Genomic DNA, 13,642 nt, shown 5'->3' with positions numbered 1-13,642 from the left:
CCATAACATTTATGTAGATGTAAATTTCCATGTCACTTTAATGCTCAATCTCAGCAATTTAAATAAAAATATGAAAATTATCCCCGTTGGACTGACAGCAGCACTAGCATATGATGAATACACACAGGATTTTTGTACCTTTCATGTGATGTCTGTTGCTAAGATAAGAGCAAAGGAGGGTTGTCTGGTGGTGAACTAAGAGAAGAGTCATGTTTTTAGTATTTATGTATTGTAAAGGGGATTAAGAGAGTCTTTCATGTGTACATTCACCTATACTCACCTGATTACTCTGCTAGTTTCTTAAATGCCTTCCCTGATCACCGTTACACATGCTCAGTTACCCCCTGCCTTCAATCACAGAAGTAACAGATGGCTAACCCAGATTATCCATGGAAATATCAAACTGGATGTAATCCAATTGCTGCAAGGAGATTATATTTAAAGCATAATCTCCTTTCTTGTTTTCATCAAACTGCCCTATTTAGCTCAAATTTTTTGGCAATGATAGTTGAAACAACCATATGGTTTTCAGTATACTGATGATTCAAACATGTCATTAACGCAGTCTGGATCACACAAATATTTGGATGGAAAAAAGAGCATCTATCCATTTTTTTAAACACATGTTCAAACACAGCAAAATCTTTGTTTAATATTAGCTTTTCTTCATCTAAACATCTAAACTCTTCTCTTCCATTATGTCCATTCTTTTTATCTGTTTGTAGGGTAACGGAGAAGAGTGGAAAAGTCCATGAGGGCGCTGTCAGTGGAGGAAGTCGAGCTATTCGCCACTTTCGTTCTAGCTCAGTACCCATCCCTCTTGCCGTTGAAAACATGGTCCACTTCTCTGCCAGTCCACCCATCAAACCAGCCTTGCAGCAGGTAACCCAAAGCAGCGAGGACGGAGCAGGCAGCGGAAATCTTTCCTCTCCTCGGAAGCAACCTCCTCCTAAACCAAAGAGGGACCCCAACACCCGCCTGAGTGCATCCTATGAAGCAGTAAGTGCAGGGTTGACGATGACTGCCAAAGAGAGCTCAACTCCAGAGGGGTACAGTTCTCCAGCTGGAAGTCCACCTAAATCTCAACTTTCCCCTACTGACCCAGCAGGTATATAAACCTACTTTGGTCTTCGGCATATAAAAAAAAAATAGATTATCATCTTTTTCATCTTATTCTTTTTGCCTTATTGCTTTAATATATTGCTTCCTGTGTAATTAATTGCTTTTTCTAATAACTTCAGCCTTGTCCAAGCCCCGCCCCCACAGTGACGACTATACAACCATGAGAAAGGTACCACCCCCAAAACCTAAGCGCAGCCCCAACACTAAGCTGACAGGCTCATATGAAGAGATTAACGCTGCAGCGCCCCATCTCCACCAACTCCGTCCTTCTGATGTGAAGCTGGCCTTGCTTTCCCGTGGAGGAGGATTTGGAGGCTTGATGCAGAGAGCGGCTTCCTTAGATGCTCCTCAAGGGGTAGGGCTAAGTTTGTACAAGGGCCACGATGAAGAGGACGTATACATAGAGATGATGGGGTCCCAGCCGAGAGCTCGGAGTCTCCAGGAGCCTCCTGATAGTCCTGAGCAAGCAGACTCTGAAGCTGTGTATGAGGAGATGAAGTATCTCCCTCCTGAAGATGGTGGAACTGCTGCTGCAGTCAGCAAGGCCACCAAACTAGAGGCTCTATCCTTGGGCCTGGTTGGGTTGGGGACATCTCCCCCTAAAACTGCGGACACCAAACGAACAGCAGTGGGGTTGACTGCCTTGGATGTAGCTCACGTACAGAACACATGTAACAGCGGAGCTCCCAAACCTCAGCCTGGCAAAGATGGAAGCTGTGACATCCCTGCTCCTTTCCCCAACTTGCTTCCTCACCGCCCACCTCTCCTGGTGTTTCCCCCCTCCCCTGTTACCTGTTCTCCTGCTTCAGATGAATCACCACTCACCCCCCTAGAGGTAAAGAAGCTCCCAGTGTTTGAGACAAACTTAAACTATGCTACTGGCCCAGACAGCCCTCTGTCCCCACAGTTTTCCCGCCAGAGGGCTGACTCTTCCCCTAGCCTCACTGTCCTCATGCCAGATAAGAAATCTACGCCTCCAGTTACTCCTCCACCTCCACCCCCTCCCCCAAGCGCCCTGCTTCCTCCCTATCGACCCCCATCACACTTCCCCTTCCCACCTGAGGCCAGCCTCTTGGCTCTAACTCGAGCAGCATCTGTCACTGGGAGTTCGGATTCCCCCAAAACATCCTCACAAAGGGCAGGTGGGGAACCGCTGGGGAAGCCACCTCCCTACTCTCCTGTGAAGATGTCTCGTCCTGAGCCACGGAGAGCTCATTCATGCTCCTCTTCTCCCCTGCTATTCAACCCAGCCAATGGCAGACCTCTGACCAGCCCCCTGGATGAACTCAACACTCTGTTCAGTTCAGGACGCAGCCTGCTGAGGAAGTCATCGTCTGGCAGGAAGATGAGAGATGGAGGTGTGTAGTGGTCATACACATATCCACACTGTCATTTCTGGTTATACAGCCATCAAACACAAGCAGAGAAGGTCGCTTACAGATTCCCTCTCCATTGTTTACTTTTCCTTTAATCATTAGTTTTAACTGCATCTATGATCATGAGGTGTAGTCCTAGGCAATGATTAAAATTTTTAATCGCGATTGATCACATTGTTACGCACAAAATGTCCTTTTGAAGAAATATATGAAGAAAATTTTGGCTTACAAACACTAAATCAGGGGTCTGCAACATCCAGAGCTGCAAGTGGCTCTCTGGATCTTCTACAATGGGTCTTAATACATGGTTAAAACTGCTAAAGAACTTACTAATGTTTTTAAATATAGATATTATAACAAATGCAGGTTTTAGCAATTTTTCAATTTTAATAGCATTGAATTTTCATGACATAATGATACTAAATGTACAAGTAATATCTTTTAATCTATTTTTCTTGTCATTAGGTCGGAAACTGAGTTTTTTTTTTTTTTTTCTTTTTTTTAATATAATTTTTCACAAATATCTACAAACCTAAAAATGGAAATAAAAATGTGGTTCTTCAAAAATTACAATAAATTTCCTATAGTAGATATTTATCAAAAATTATAGGTTGTCTTTTTTCAAAAGGTCTCGTAACATTTGCGGCTCTAAAGGAGTTTTATTTAGCTGGCTGAGGGAAAATGGATTGTAAAGGCTGCAGACCCCTGCACTAAATAAACAGATTTAGCAGCAGTTTTCTCTTTAAACAGCAGCAGTTAAAATAGTTCTTAATATGTATAAAATCAAATATTTATGACAACGAAGGATGACATGTTCAGGATTAACTAAAAGGTAAAAAGTCGGTGGGATTAATTTAAAGCTGTGAAGCTGCTTCCTTCTAAACACAGAAGGAACAATATCTGATGAATATCAGCATCAGGTGAACAGACAGAAAGCAGAATTAGAATCTCACATCTTCTAGATGGTGAGGAGAGAGAAATGTTCACAATATACACAATAACTTCCATGCATGCACCTTTAGTTGCTCAATATCCAAATTTCTTGCCTAGAAATTCTCTAACTTTGCATTCTTAGCTTGACAGTTCAGCTTAAACAGGTTTTACTAGTGTAATGTCAAGTCTGTAAATGTAACTATAAACATGTGTGGTATCCATAGAAAGTCAAGAATTTCAGCTAACAGCTCAGCACAGTTAAGACAACAAACAATTAAAAAAAACGGGTAAGCAAAGTCTGAAAAAATGTAAACACAAATTATGGCTCCCAGTGTCCACCTGACATGAGCATGAACAACCTACCCCTCCACTGAAAGCACACATCTCCCAGATTCCAAAACAATAACTTTCACCTCGCTATGACCAAGATTTACCCAACCAGAGGTAAAAGAAAGCCCATGTCTTACCTTTGCTGTCTTGCCCCAATATATATATATATATATATAAACTTTTTTTATTGTCTTTTAGGAGCAGTTTACTGTCCAAAAATCACAATTTTCTGCTTATTTGCATGGGTTTTGACAGACAAAGAGAAATATCGGCTCTTTTTCTTCTTTCTTAAGTGCCAGACCGAAATGTCTCTTCATTTTAATAAACCCACTCTCTCCTGATTACATCAGGCACACCGCTTTAGCAGGACCAGACATGGAGGTAGAGACGGACTGCAAGTCTCTGCATGTGGTCTGTCCCAGATGATTCATTTGGCCCATGTTGATTAGCTTTTGTACAACAGGGAAAATGTAGGGCTTTGGATAAGTAATAAACCCTTGTTTTGAACATGCATGTGGGTCCATGACAAAAATATTGCACATCTGGATAGTAGGGAGTGAAATGCATCAGAATCTCCAACCTGTTATATTAATTTAGCTGTTGTAACTAGCCACCCTTATTGACCTACTTGCAGCAGCCCATTTGTTACAGTCACCAGTGTGGTGCCCTTTGACTGCTGCAGCTGCTTACTAGCATGTTGGCTAATGAGTTAGCTTGTGTAGCCCACTTAGGATCACCTGCAGTATGTTGTAGCTGGCTTATTATGTGCACTACATATATGCAATGCAGAGATCCTGTGACACTGATATATACATTGACTTTTATTAAAAGAAGACAGCCATATATGGCACACACTATTACAGGGAGGTCACTAGGTCAAAATTTTCAAACCTGAAAAGAGAGGCATAAACTGTGTTATCCCACCTTGTTTTTATCTCAGTCTCTGTTTCCTCAAAGTGTATTACTTGTGGCTCAGTTAATAATACATGAGCAGCAGAATGATGAGGATTAAGCATTAAATATTTAACAGTTCACTTGTGTTCTACTGAAGGGAGTGTAATGGCCTAGCTGCAGCAAACACCTTACCCTGGACAGTTATCTTGGAAACAGTAACAATCAAGTTAAAGTGTTGATCATTTCTATAAATAATTGGTCGTCATAGAGTTTTATTATAGACCTACTTGATTTTTGTAATAACTAGTTTGTCATACTTCTGTAATCATAGTAAGTTCAAGGGGCAGGGAGCTGAACTCCTTATAAGAGACGGTATGCAAGCAAGTCCATATGCTTACGCATTTGCCCCACATGACATCTTGCACTTGACTCTTCGTCAGCACCTGGACCTGCATTAGAAAAGCTCTGGCATCATGGAAACAGTGTGTGTGACAGGGGGACCGCACACCAGAGTATTTTGAGCAGGCAAACCAAGGCGGTCCTCTTAGATCTGAGCCCAGGGGGATGCCGACAAGCTTAACAGGACAACCCACTTCCGTTCCCTCTCAGCAGTTAAATGTGATACCTGACGCTGGGGGAGTGTCCAGGGGTTACAGTTGCTATCCCAGACATCTCTGTGAGGAGCAGCTGACTCTCCCTATGCCCCCACCCTTCCTCATCTTCAGGGAATGAGAAAACCACAGGAATGCCACGGAAAGAGGGCAGGTGGTCTTGGAAGAGTTCAGTAAATCAGTGTCACAAGATGCCTCATACTTCCAACAGCAACATGCAAAAAGTAAACCTGGAGTCAAGTTCTCTCTCATTATATTTCCTATATTCTGAGTGGGGCTCTGTTTCTGTACATTGCCTTTTGTCCCTCCCAAAGACAAACTTCTATGCCAGGGGACTTGTAATATAGTAGAGTTTGCAAAGCTTATATTTAGGCATCTTGTGACTATGGGGGGAACAGGAGGCATACATTCTCTGTGTGGGACAGCAGCTGATGAACTCTCATTCACATTGCCACATACATATCTGAGCACAGTCACAGTTTGTGAAAGCATGCAAGCCCTGGGGAGCTGCAATGGCTTGTGGAGTCACTTGCTTCCAGAAGACTTAATGAAAACTTTAAAAGGCTGTTATACATGTGTTAATAGTGATGGCGCCAAGTGGTAAAAAGATACATAAGCAAACAAAAAAGCAACAAATAAAAAAAACATTGTTGAGCTGAAAGAAAAATAACAGTATTTTGCTTAAATATTTAAAACAATATGGCTTTGAAAAAAAAAAATAATAATAATACTTCGATTTAAAGTTTGCTCTACCCCAGAGGCACTACAGTGATATTGTACACAGTGGAATCTAAATGTTTGTGCATCTGATCCACATTACATATATCATATATGGTTAAACAGTATTTTTCCTTTGGTTTTATTTCTTTCAGGATATAATTCCAATATCAATCTGCCAGGAAGGGAAGAATGCGGCTCTGCACCCACCTCACCATCTCTGCAGCTGCAAGACAAGAATGCCAACAATCACTCTCTGCACTCCCCGAGCCCTGTCCCTGTAGAGAACGGAAACCAGATCTCCAATGGTAACAACCCAGTGCTCTACATTTTACACTCAGGTCACATATTTTTACCAGGTGATGTCTTCATTTATCATTCATTTAAGTGGAGGCTGAACAAAACAATTCTTAACAGAACCAATAATAAACTTGGCAGAAAAGGTATGGACATTTGTGTTTGGATGATTATTTCATCCCTACAATAACACCAATTAGTGTTGTGTTATACATAATTGGAAAGCCTGATTAGTCACCTTTACAACAAGGTATAACTTGTAAGGATTAACCTTCTGTGGAAACAGTTAAACACTGTTAGATGTATAAGTAATGCCCCCAAAATGTGTCATATTCTCCTGCAATATTCTCCTGTTGATTTTCACTCGTTTTGAGTTGCTTGGTGGATTGGGTGATTACACTCCCCCACAGTAACAAGGAAAAAACTACACATATTGGCATGTCAGTAGGGTGTGGAAGACCCATATGCAGCCACCACAGCTTGGCACCTCCTCCTCATGCTGGTCACCAACCTGGTCACATTTTGCTGCGGGATGACATCCCATTCCTCAGTTGTTGGAAGTCAGGCTGAAGGTTGTTTTGATCACATACAACACGCCTAAGCTAAGCCTGCAAATGTTCAGTTGGATTGTGGTCTGGAGTCAGAACAGATCCTCCCTACTCCCAAATTCTGGAGGTACTCTTTGATGATCCTGTCTCTGTGAGGGAGAGCGCTGACATCCTGTAGGATGGAGTTAGGGCCCAGATTCTGGAGATATGGGATCACCACCAGCTCCAGAATCTCATTCCGATATGTCTATCAGTTAGGTGCCAGTCATACATCTGCGACTGACAAACACCTGGCAGATCATGAATACCAAAAAAGAGTGGATACCAACAGGATAAAAAGAAGAATACTGGATTTGGAAAAATGTTTTGGGTGGCACAACCCTCACATTACTGCTCATTCCACATGAGCTTGATCCTTGCAAGTTGTACCTCATAGTAAATGTGACTTATCAGGCTTTCCAAGAATGTACACCAGTTGGTATTATTAAAGGTGAGAAACAACAATTTTCACTGTAGGTGAAACTGTCTGGTGGTATTGTTTTAGTCTTTATTGCAGGCATTTACTCAGCATCTGTGCATGCTTTGGAAAAAATGAAATTTCAGTTTATTGATGCATACACAGACTAACCAAAGGAATTATGCTTGTTTCCAGCCTTGAGGACATGAACCCATTTTCATGGAAAGTGGGTTTCCAAGTAAAAACGTTGGGAACCACAAAGTTGCAGTACTGTTATGCAAGTGTCATAAAGTTGTTGATCTAGATGAGCAATGAACTAGTCTTCTAGTCTTCCTTTTGTTTACCTTTAAATGCTAAAAGACCAGGTAGTTAAAGAATTTTTAAAAAGTTGAGGACACACATGTGGTTTGCAAAATGGGTCTGATATTGTGTTCTCAGGTTCACTGGATGACGAAAGTCACAGCAAGTCAAACTCCAGCACCACCTCTCTGCACAGACACATGGACAGCCATCATACTCAGGTAATCACACAGAGTGTTACACATACATAAAGTAAATATACAAACTTTATCTTATATGTCATATAATCATTTTCATTTCAGTTGTATAAACCATGTTGTTGTTAAATGTTTCATGCAGGTAGACATAGATGTGATTATTTTACTTGCAACTTTCTTTCTTTGTGACACTAAAGTTTTTGTGTGACATCTGTTTGCTTAAAACGTGCAAATGGGAAACACATACTCACACACGCACACAATTACAGCATAACCCTTGTATATAAGGACTTTATTGTGTTTGGGTTTGTTGACAAAGTGGAGGTAGAAAGTGGCCTCCTTTAAAAAACATGGATCCCTCATGACATGCAAGCTTTTTCTGGCTCGCCAGACAGGTGTTCAGTTACAGGATTGAATTTATTGTCCTATGCGCTTGCACCCAAGCTCACAAGTGCTTGTATGCATGCACGTAAGCAGACATACAAGGCTTCATTACATGGAATTGATAAAACTCTCCTAACCAATTGTAGTACAAAGAATCTTTCCACTAATTGATGATTTAAATATGAAAAAAAATAACATTATGAAACTTTACCAAGTACAATACTCACATGACTGACCAAGCATACAAGATGTCCACAGTGAGAGCCAGTGATAAACAAGAGGAGTGCTTTCATAATGATGATCATGTGCTGTACCTTCACCTCAGGCAAAAAACACCCAGTAAAATCTTCCTTTTTTTCTCAGAAAACCAGAGATAAATTCTTTTGATCTGTGACATCTTTTATTTTAATCATCAGTTATTCAACAAAGAGCTGGCCCTGTGATTAATAAACAGATTTAACCAGAAAAAAATAAGTAGAGAGCCACATCTTTCTTAAGAATGTTCTATATCCATCCAGTATTCCACTTACAGATTAACTCCTCTGAAGTTTTACTTTAAACAATTTCATGTGTTTCATCTAGAGTTGTTACAATCTGATAAGGAGTCTCAAGAACAGAAAACAGAAGACTAAATTGTCATTAACAGATTTACTTCTCACTAACTGCTAATGTCCACAGCTTTCAGCTGTGTCTCATTTTGCTTTAATCACATCCAGCTTCATGACTTCTACAGACAATCTGCTGCATGCAGCTTTTCTTCAATTGTTCATCTCCATCTTGGAAGAATTTTACCTGTAAAGCTATGTGAATTTTGATAGTTCACTTACATTTAAGGTTCATAAATGATTTTCTTTCTTACTTTCTCTTTATTTACACCTGAACGGAGGAGAATGGATGTTCATAAATGCTACTATAACCTTCAGTCATTACAAAGACTAAGAGCTGAAGATGAGATCATTATTTTCTTAAAACAACATTGTCAGGCACAAATACATGGTGATAGCAGCAGCTGGGTTGTTTGATTGGCTACATTAACATTAAATCAAGTCATGGAAACGAAAAACAAATAAATAAAAAAACATGCAGGTAACATGCAGGGAAAAGGTACAAAGTGCACTTCCAAAGGCTCCAGCAATCAGAGCTAAAAGAAAAAAAAAGAAAAAATCATCAACTTGGGCTTCATTAAAGAATTGTATTCCTCATCGAATGATAAGGATCTTTAAAAAAAACTATCATACCACTGTATGGCATATTCCAGGACATTCTGCTCTGCACTTAGACAAAGTTTCTTCAGATGGAACTTAATTGTGATTCATCAAAGAATGCATCACCGAGTGATTGTGACTGTCAGTGCATGAAGGAAATGAACAAAAGGACATGGTGTACCAGAGTTCGGGACACACCTTTTTAAAAAATAATTCCACTAAAAGATGTGAAAGCACGCTGTGTTCCCACTTTACAAACCTCAGGTCGATGAAATGTTTTACCGCTGCATTCACAGCTGGGGTGAGTTCACTTCATGCTTCCTTTTCAAGTTTTTTTTTCTTTTCTTTGTGGATGTGAGTAAAATGCTGATGTGCCAGACTGCATTATCACAGTATTTAAAGGAGTCTGAAGCACATTCCAGCTGCTAATGACATTTTTCTCTCTCTCTCTTTCTCTTTTATTTTAATGAGTTTGCTTTTTACTCTCTCTCCCTCCCTTATTTTCCAGAGGGGGCATCTCAACTTTTCTCCATTTGGTGCAGGGGCTGCCCTCTAAAACAGTGAGGGGGCTAATGGGGGGGGGTTACTGGAAGCCCTTTCCACTTATAGGGATGTGGTGAGTGTATGTCGCACCATGCTGCTCTCCACTCTTTAAGTAACAGCAGTGTTTTTCATAGACCCAGTGTACAAGCATGATAGTAATGATACCCATTTTGAAAGAAAAGACATTAAAGTTAGTCGAAGTCTAAATTAAAATTCCTCAAAAAGGGACTTTTGGTGCGGGAAAAATACTTCCTGAAGCAGGCAGCTTTAAAGAACTTCTCTCCTTCATGGAGACCAAAGCATGTATACATGGGTATTAATTGAAAAAAAGATTAAAATATATATTTTTACACAATCTGTTAGTTTTAGTAAAAAACATGAAATCATCTGAAAATGTGGGTCAATGTGGAAGAATTCCTGAAAAGCACTGCTTCTGCAGGATACCATCTCCAATTTATCTGCTTTCCTTGCTGAGACCATCACTGTTTTTTTCTCTTTTTTTATGAATAAACTGCAGCTCTTGAGTTCGGCTAGACTCCCATCATCCATACACCCACATGTTGTATGTGGATGGTAATTACTAGTATTCCTTTTGTTGCTGTTGTTGATTAACCAAATGCCGACATACATGCAAATACGAATGAATGTTAATATTTAATTGTACATTTGGATTAGCTGCTAAGAGACACTGAAACTCAAGCTGCAGTTTTCATTGTTGTTTATTTACCCGCTGAGATTTTATGTCACTGAATCCATCCTTCGATCACCCTCTTTAATCTTTGTCACACTCTTTTTCTGACATTGTTGTCACTTCTTTTAAATGCAACTACAACTAAGGCTGGAGTCATACATACGTGATGTGTTAGCCCGTGATGGTGATCGCGAACATGGCTGCCACCCTCACTGTAGAAACTTTTCACTGCAAGAAATTCGAGCAAAGTGTTGGAAAAGCCTCATTTTACTTAAATATATAAAGTTATCCTGTTCAAAATGATGATCCAAAAGGTGTGTGCATGAGTCCTGCCTTATACATGCTTATAAGTCATTCTAGATTTTCATGCTGTGTCTGATATCATTGCCAAGGTGTTGCAGACAAAATGTTACCACAGGTACATTTCTTATGACTTTTTACTTTGGAGTATTCCATTATCATGAGTTTATTCATTACAGACACACGTGATTAATTCTACGTCCCTAAATGTGTTTTGTTCAGCAACGTTCCACATTGTGTTTATGTGGGATTTTCAAAACTGATGGGATAAATGAACGGATTATGGAAGATGAAGAGGGCAACTGGTTTCAGAATGAATAGATTGGTTTGTTGTTTTCCTGTAGTGAGCAGACAACAGCAGTCTACACTAATTATATAAGAAATTGACAGACAGCTGAATGAGTAAATGGAGCAGAGATTAATAGTTTTGTTTATCCCCTCAGACAATGTCCCGGTAGAGGCGATGACATTTAAAGTAGGGAATTCTCACATATATGCTTCTCAGAAACATGTCACACTCCTTTTCATTCTTTAAATTTATCAGGACAGACAGAAAAAGAATTGCTGTTTACATGAATCCACCTACTTAAGAACCTTCTAGGGAAAAGGTCACATGTAGGTCATCAGTGACCTGTGACATTGTTTTCTAAGCTCGGCTTTTTTTCTGCCCTATGAACATTCTCTCCTCCCTCTTATCACTCTGGCCAAAAGACTTCTAAAAATCTAAGCTGCTGAACACATGAAAAAATAATTAATTTCTTTGTTTGTGTTATTGTTTGCTCTAAATTAACAAAAAACACATTTACAGGCATTATCAGAGATCAGTTAGCAAAATGTTTTATTTTTTCCTCCTGACATGATGCTGTAGATACACAGTAGCATGAAATATTGTTGAGAACTTGAATCTTTATGTCTGTTTTATAGAAGCTTATTATTTAGACTGCACATCCTGTGGCTTCAGGTAATCTAGGTGACTGACAGCTTTGAAAGATCACTCATCTTTTTCTATTATTACACTATAATGATACCAGTCCAACAACATGTTGATGTTGAGATCTCAAAGGTCAGCTGATGTTTCCTGGGACTTCTGGTTTCCACAATCAGAACGTACCATTTTTGGCCACATTGCATCTAATAAATAACAATAATAAAAGGAAGTTTAAGGTATATTTATTTAGTAAAAACAAACAAAAAAAATACAGACTTAAAACACAGATTCATTTTACTCTGTGTCAAGGTAAATTCTTTTTTGTTTGTCTACATCGTCTTAATGCTGCATCATATCTTATCGATATTTTGAAGATATTTTAAGGCCACACTTAAAATCCCAAATTTACGAATACTCAAACTGTATCTGATGGTCACCACATGGTGTGTGTCCGTGCATGCGTGTGTGTCCGTCTGTCCATGTACAGTCATGCATTGCAGAAGGACGTGGTGTTCTCTCTTGTCTGCTGTTCCAGTAGCTGGTGTGCCTGGCTGGCGCCAGTGCAGAGAATAGCCTGGCAGGGAGGTGTAAATTATGGATTAGATTCTGGAGTATTGTGCTTGTGCAGGCAATCAATCTGTGTGTGTCTGTGTATGTGCACATATAGCCACTCACAGGTATGTGGTTCTCCAGATATGTACATGTTCTGTAGGTATGTCATAATATTTTTTATGCATTGTGTGTTATTCGGCCCATGTGTGATAATGTTTAGGAAAATATTGCGATAAGTACCACTAACTTTGTTAGAGTGAAGAAAAGACTACAGAGATGAAGTGAAGCAACTTTTGCTGGACTCCTTTTTGGCTATATGTTGTAGGCAGTACATTGGACATTGACTCATATTTGCCCCTACACTGTCCCTACTGGTCACCCTCTCATTGCAGCTTGTAAACCGTAGCCTTAATTTCTGAGGATGTGGACAACCAGCTCACAGAGCAGATGCAGCTTATGTCAGGCAGCCATCATACACATGTGAACATGCAGTTTAAAGAAAGTATAGCCCAGCCCTGAGCCTGTGCTTGGCCACGTGCCACTGTCTCAGTGTCAGTGTTGCAAATGTTAGATTACAGCTTAGACACAAGATTAAGTGCATATTCACACTGTGATAGCCTGGGGGACTCGTTTTGTCTCAGGGAGAAATTCTGAAAAAACATAATGTGGTTTTTACCAGAATATGAGCAGCAGGAGAGGCAGCGAGCAATCTAAAACGCTACCCTACGATGAGCTCAACGTCACTTCTTCTCTTTGGTTCACTCGATCCGTTTACTTTCAGAATACAAGCGAACCGCATCAGGGTTCCCTTGCAAGAGATCAGGGAGTCCTGGTTTTCAAGTGGACTAGAGTTCACTTCTTTGGTCAGCAGCAGATTTTAAATGTGTGTTCACGCCACTCCAAATGAACCGTACTATCTGTGGAAGTGGTTCAATGTTTGTTTAAAGTGGACCGAAAAGTGCCAGTGTTAATTCGCCCTAAATATTTGAGAATAACTGATGACAATTATTTTAATGCATAATGAGCAACAATTACTTAGAGAAAGCAGACCTTCGCCAAGGTCTCACCAAGGGTCACTCACCTGAGAAAAAGTGCAAAAGGCCCAACAGCCCACCCAGTACCCTCTATATTTTGAACCTTCTAGATCACCAAATTCAGAATATCAACATGATCCAGGTAAAAAAAATGTCGGATTATAACATCTACGATGATGTACCATGATCTGGGCATTATCTGATGAGTTAGGAGCTGTAATGG

General features: G+C 40.1%; 1 protein-coding gene across 5 annotated transcripts in view; it reads left to right on the top strand.

Moving 5' to 3' along the window:
* Positions 1–13,642, top strand: part of myo16 (myosin XVI) — a 123,448-nt gene that overhangs the window by 82,595 nt on the left and 27,211 nt on the right. For 4 of the 5 annotated variants that reach the window (XM_042001833.1, XM_042001831.1, XM_042001834.1 and 1 more), the window contains exons 31-34: positions 726–1,108; positions 1,242–2,480; positions 6,139–6,291; positions 7,724–7,806. In XM_042001833.1, the coding sequence (XP_041857767.1) occupies positions 726–1,108; positions 1,242–2,480; positions 6,139–6,291; positions 7,724–7,806 (1,858 nt within the window). Of the gene's footprint in view, positions 1–725; positions 1,109–1,241; positions 2,481–6,138; positions 6,292–7,723; positions 7,807–9,879; positions 9,988–13,642 lie in introns of all 5 variants that reach the window. The other variant, XR_006012248.1, reaches the window with a different exon arrangement.

This window comes from Melanotaenia boesemani, chromosome 12, assembly GCF_017639745.1.
Source record: "Melanotaenia boesemani isolate fMelBoe1 chromosome 12, fMelBoe1.pri, whole genome shotgun sequence".
Lineage (NCBI taxonomy): Eukaryota > Metazoa > Chordata > Actinopteri > Atheriniformes > Melanotaeniidae > Melanotaenia > Melanotaenia boesemani.
This window is presented reverse-complemented; position numbering and strand designations above follow the sequence as displayed.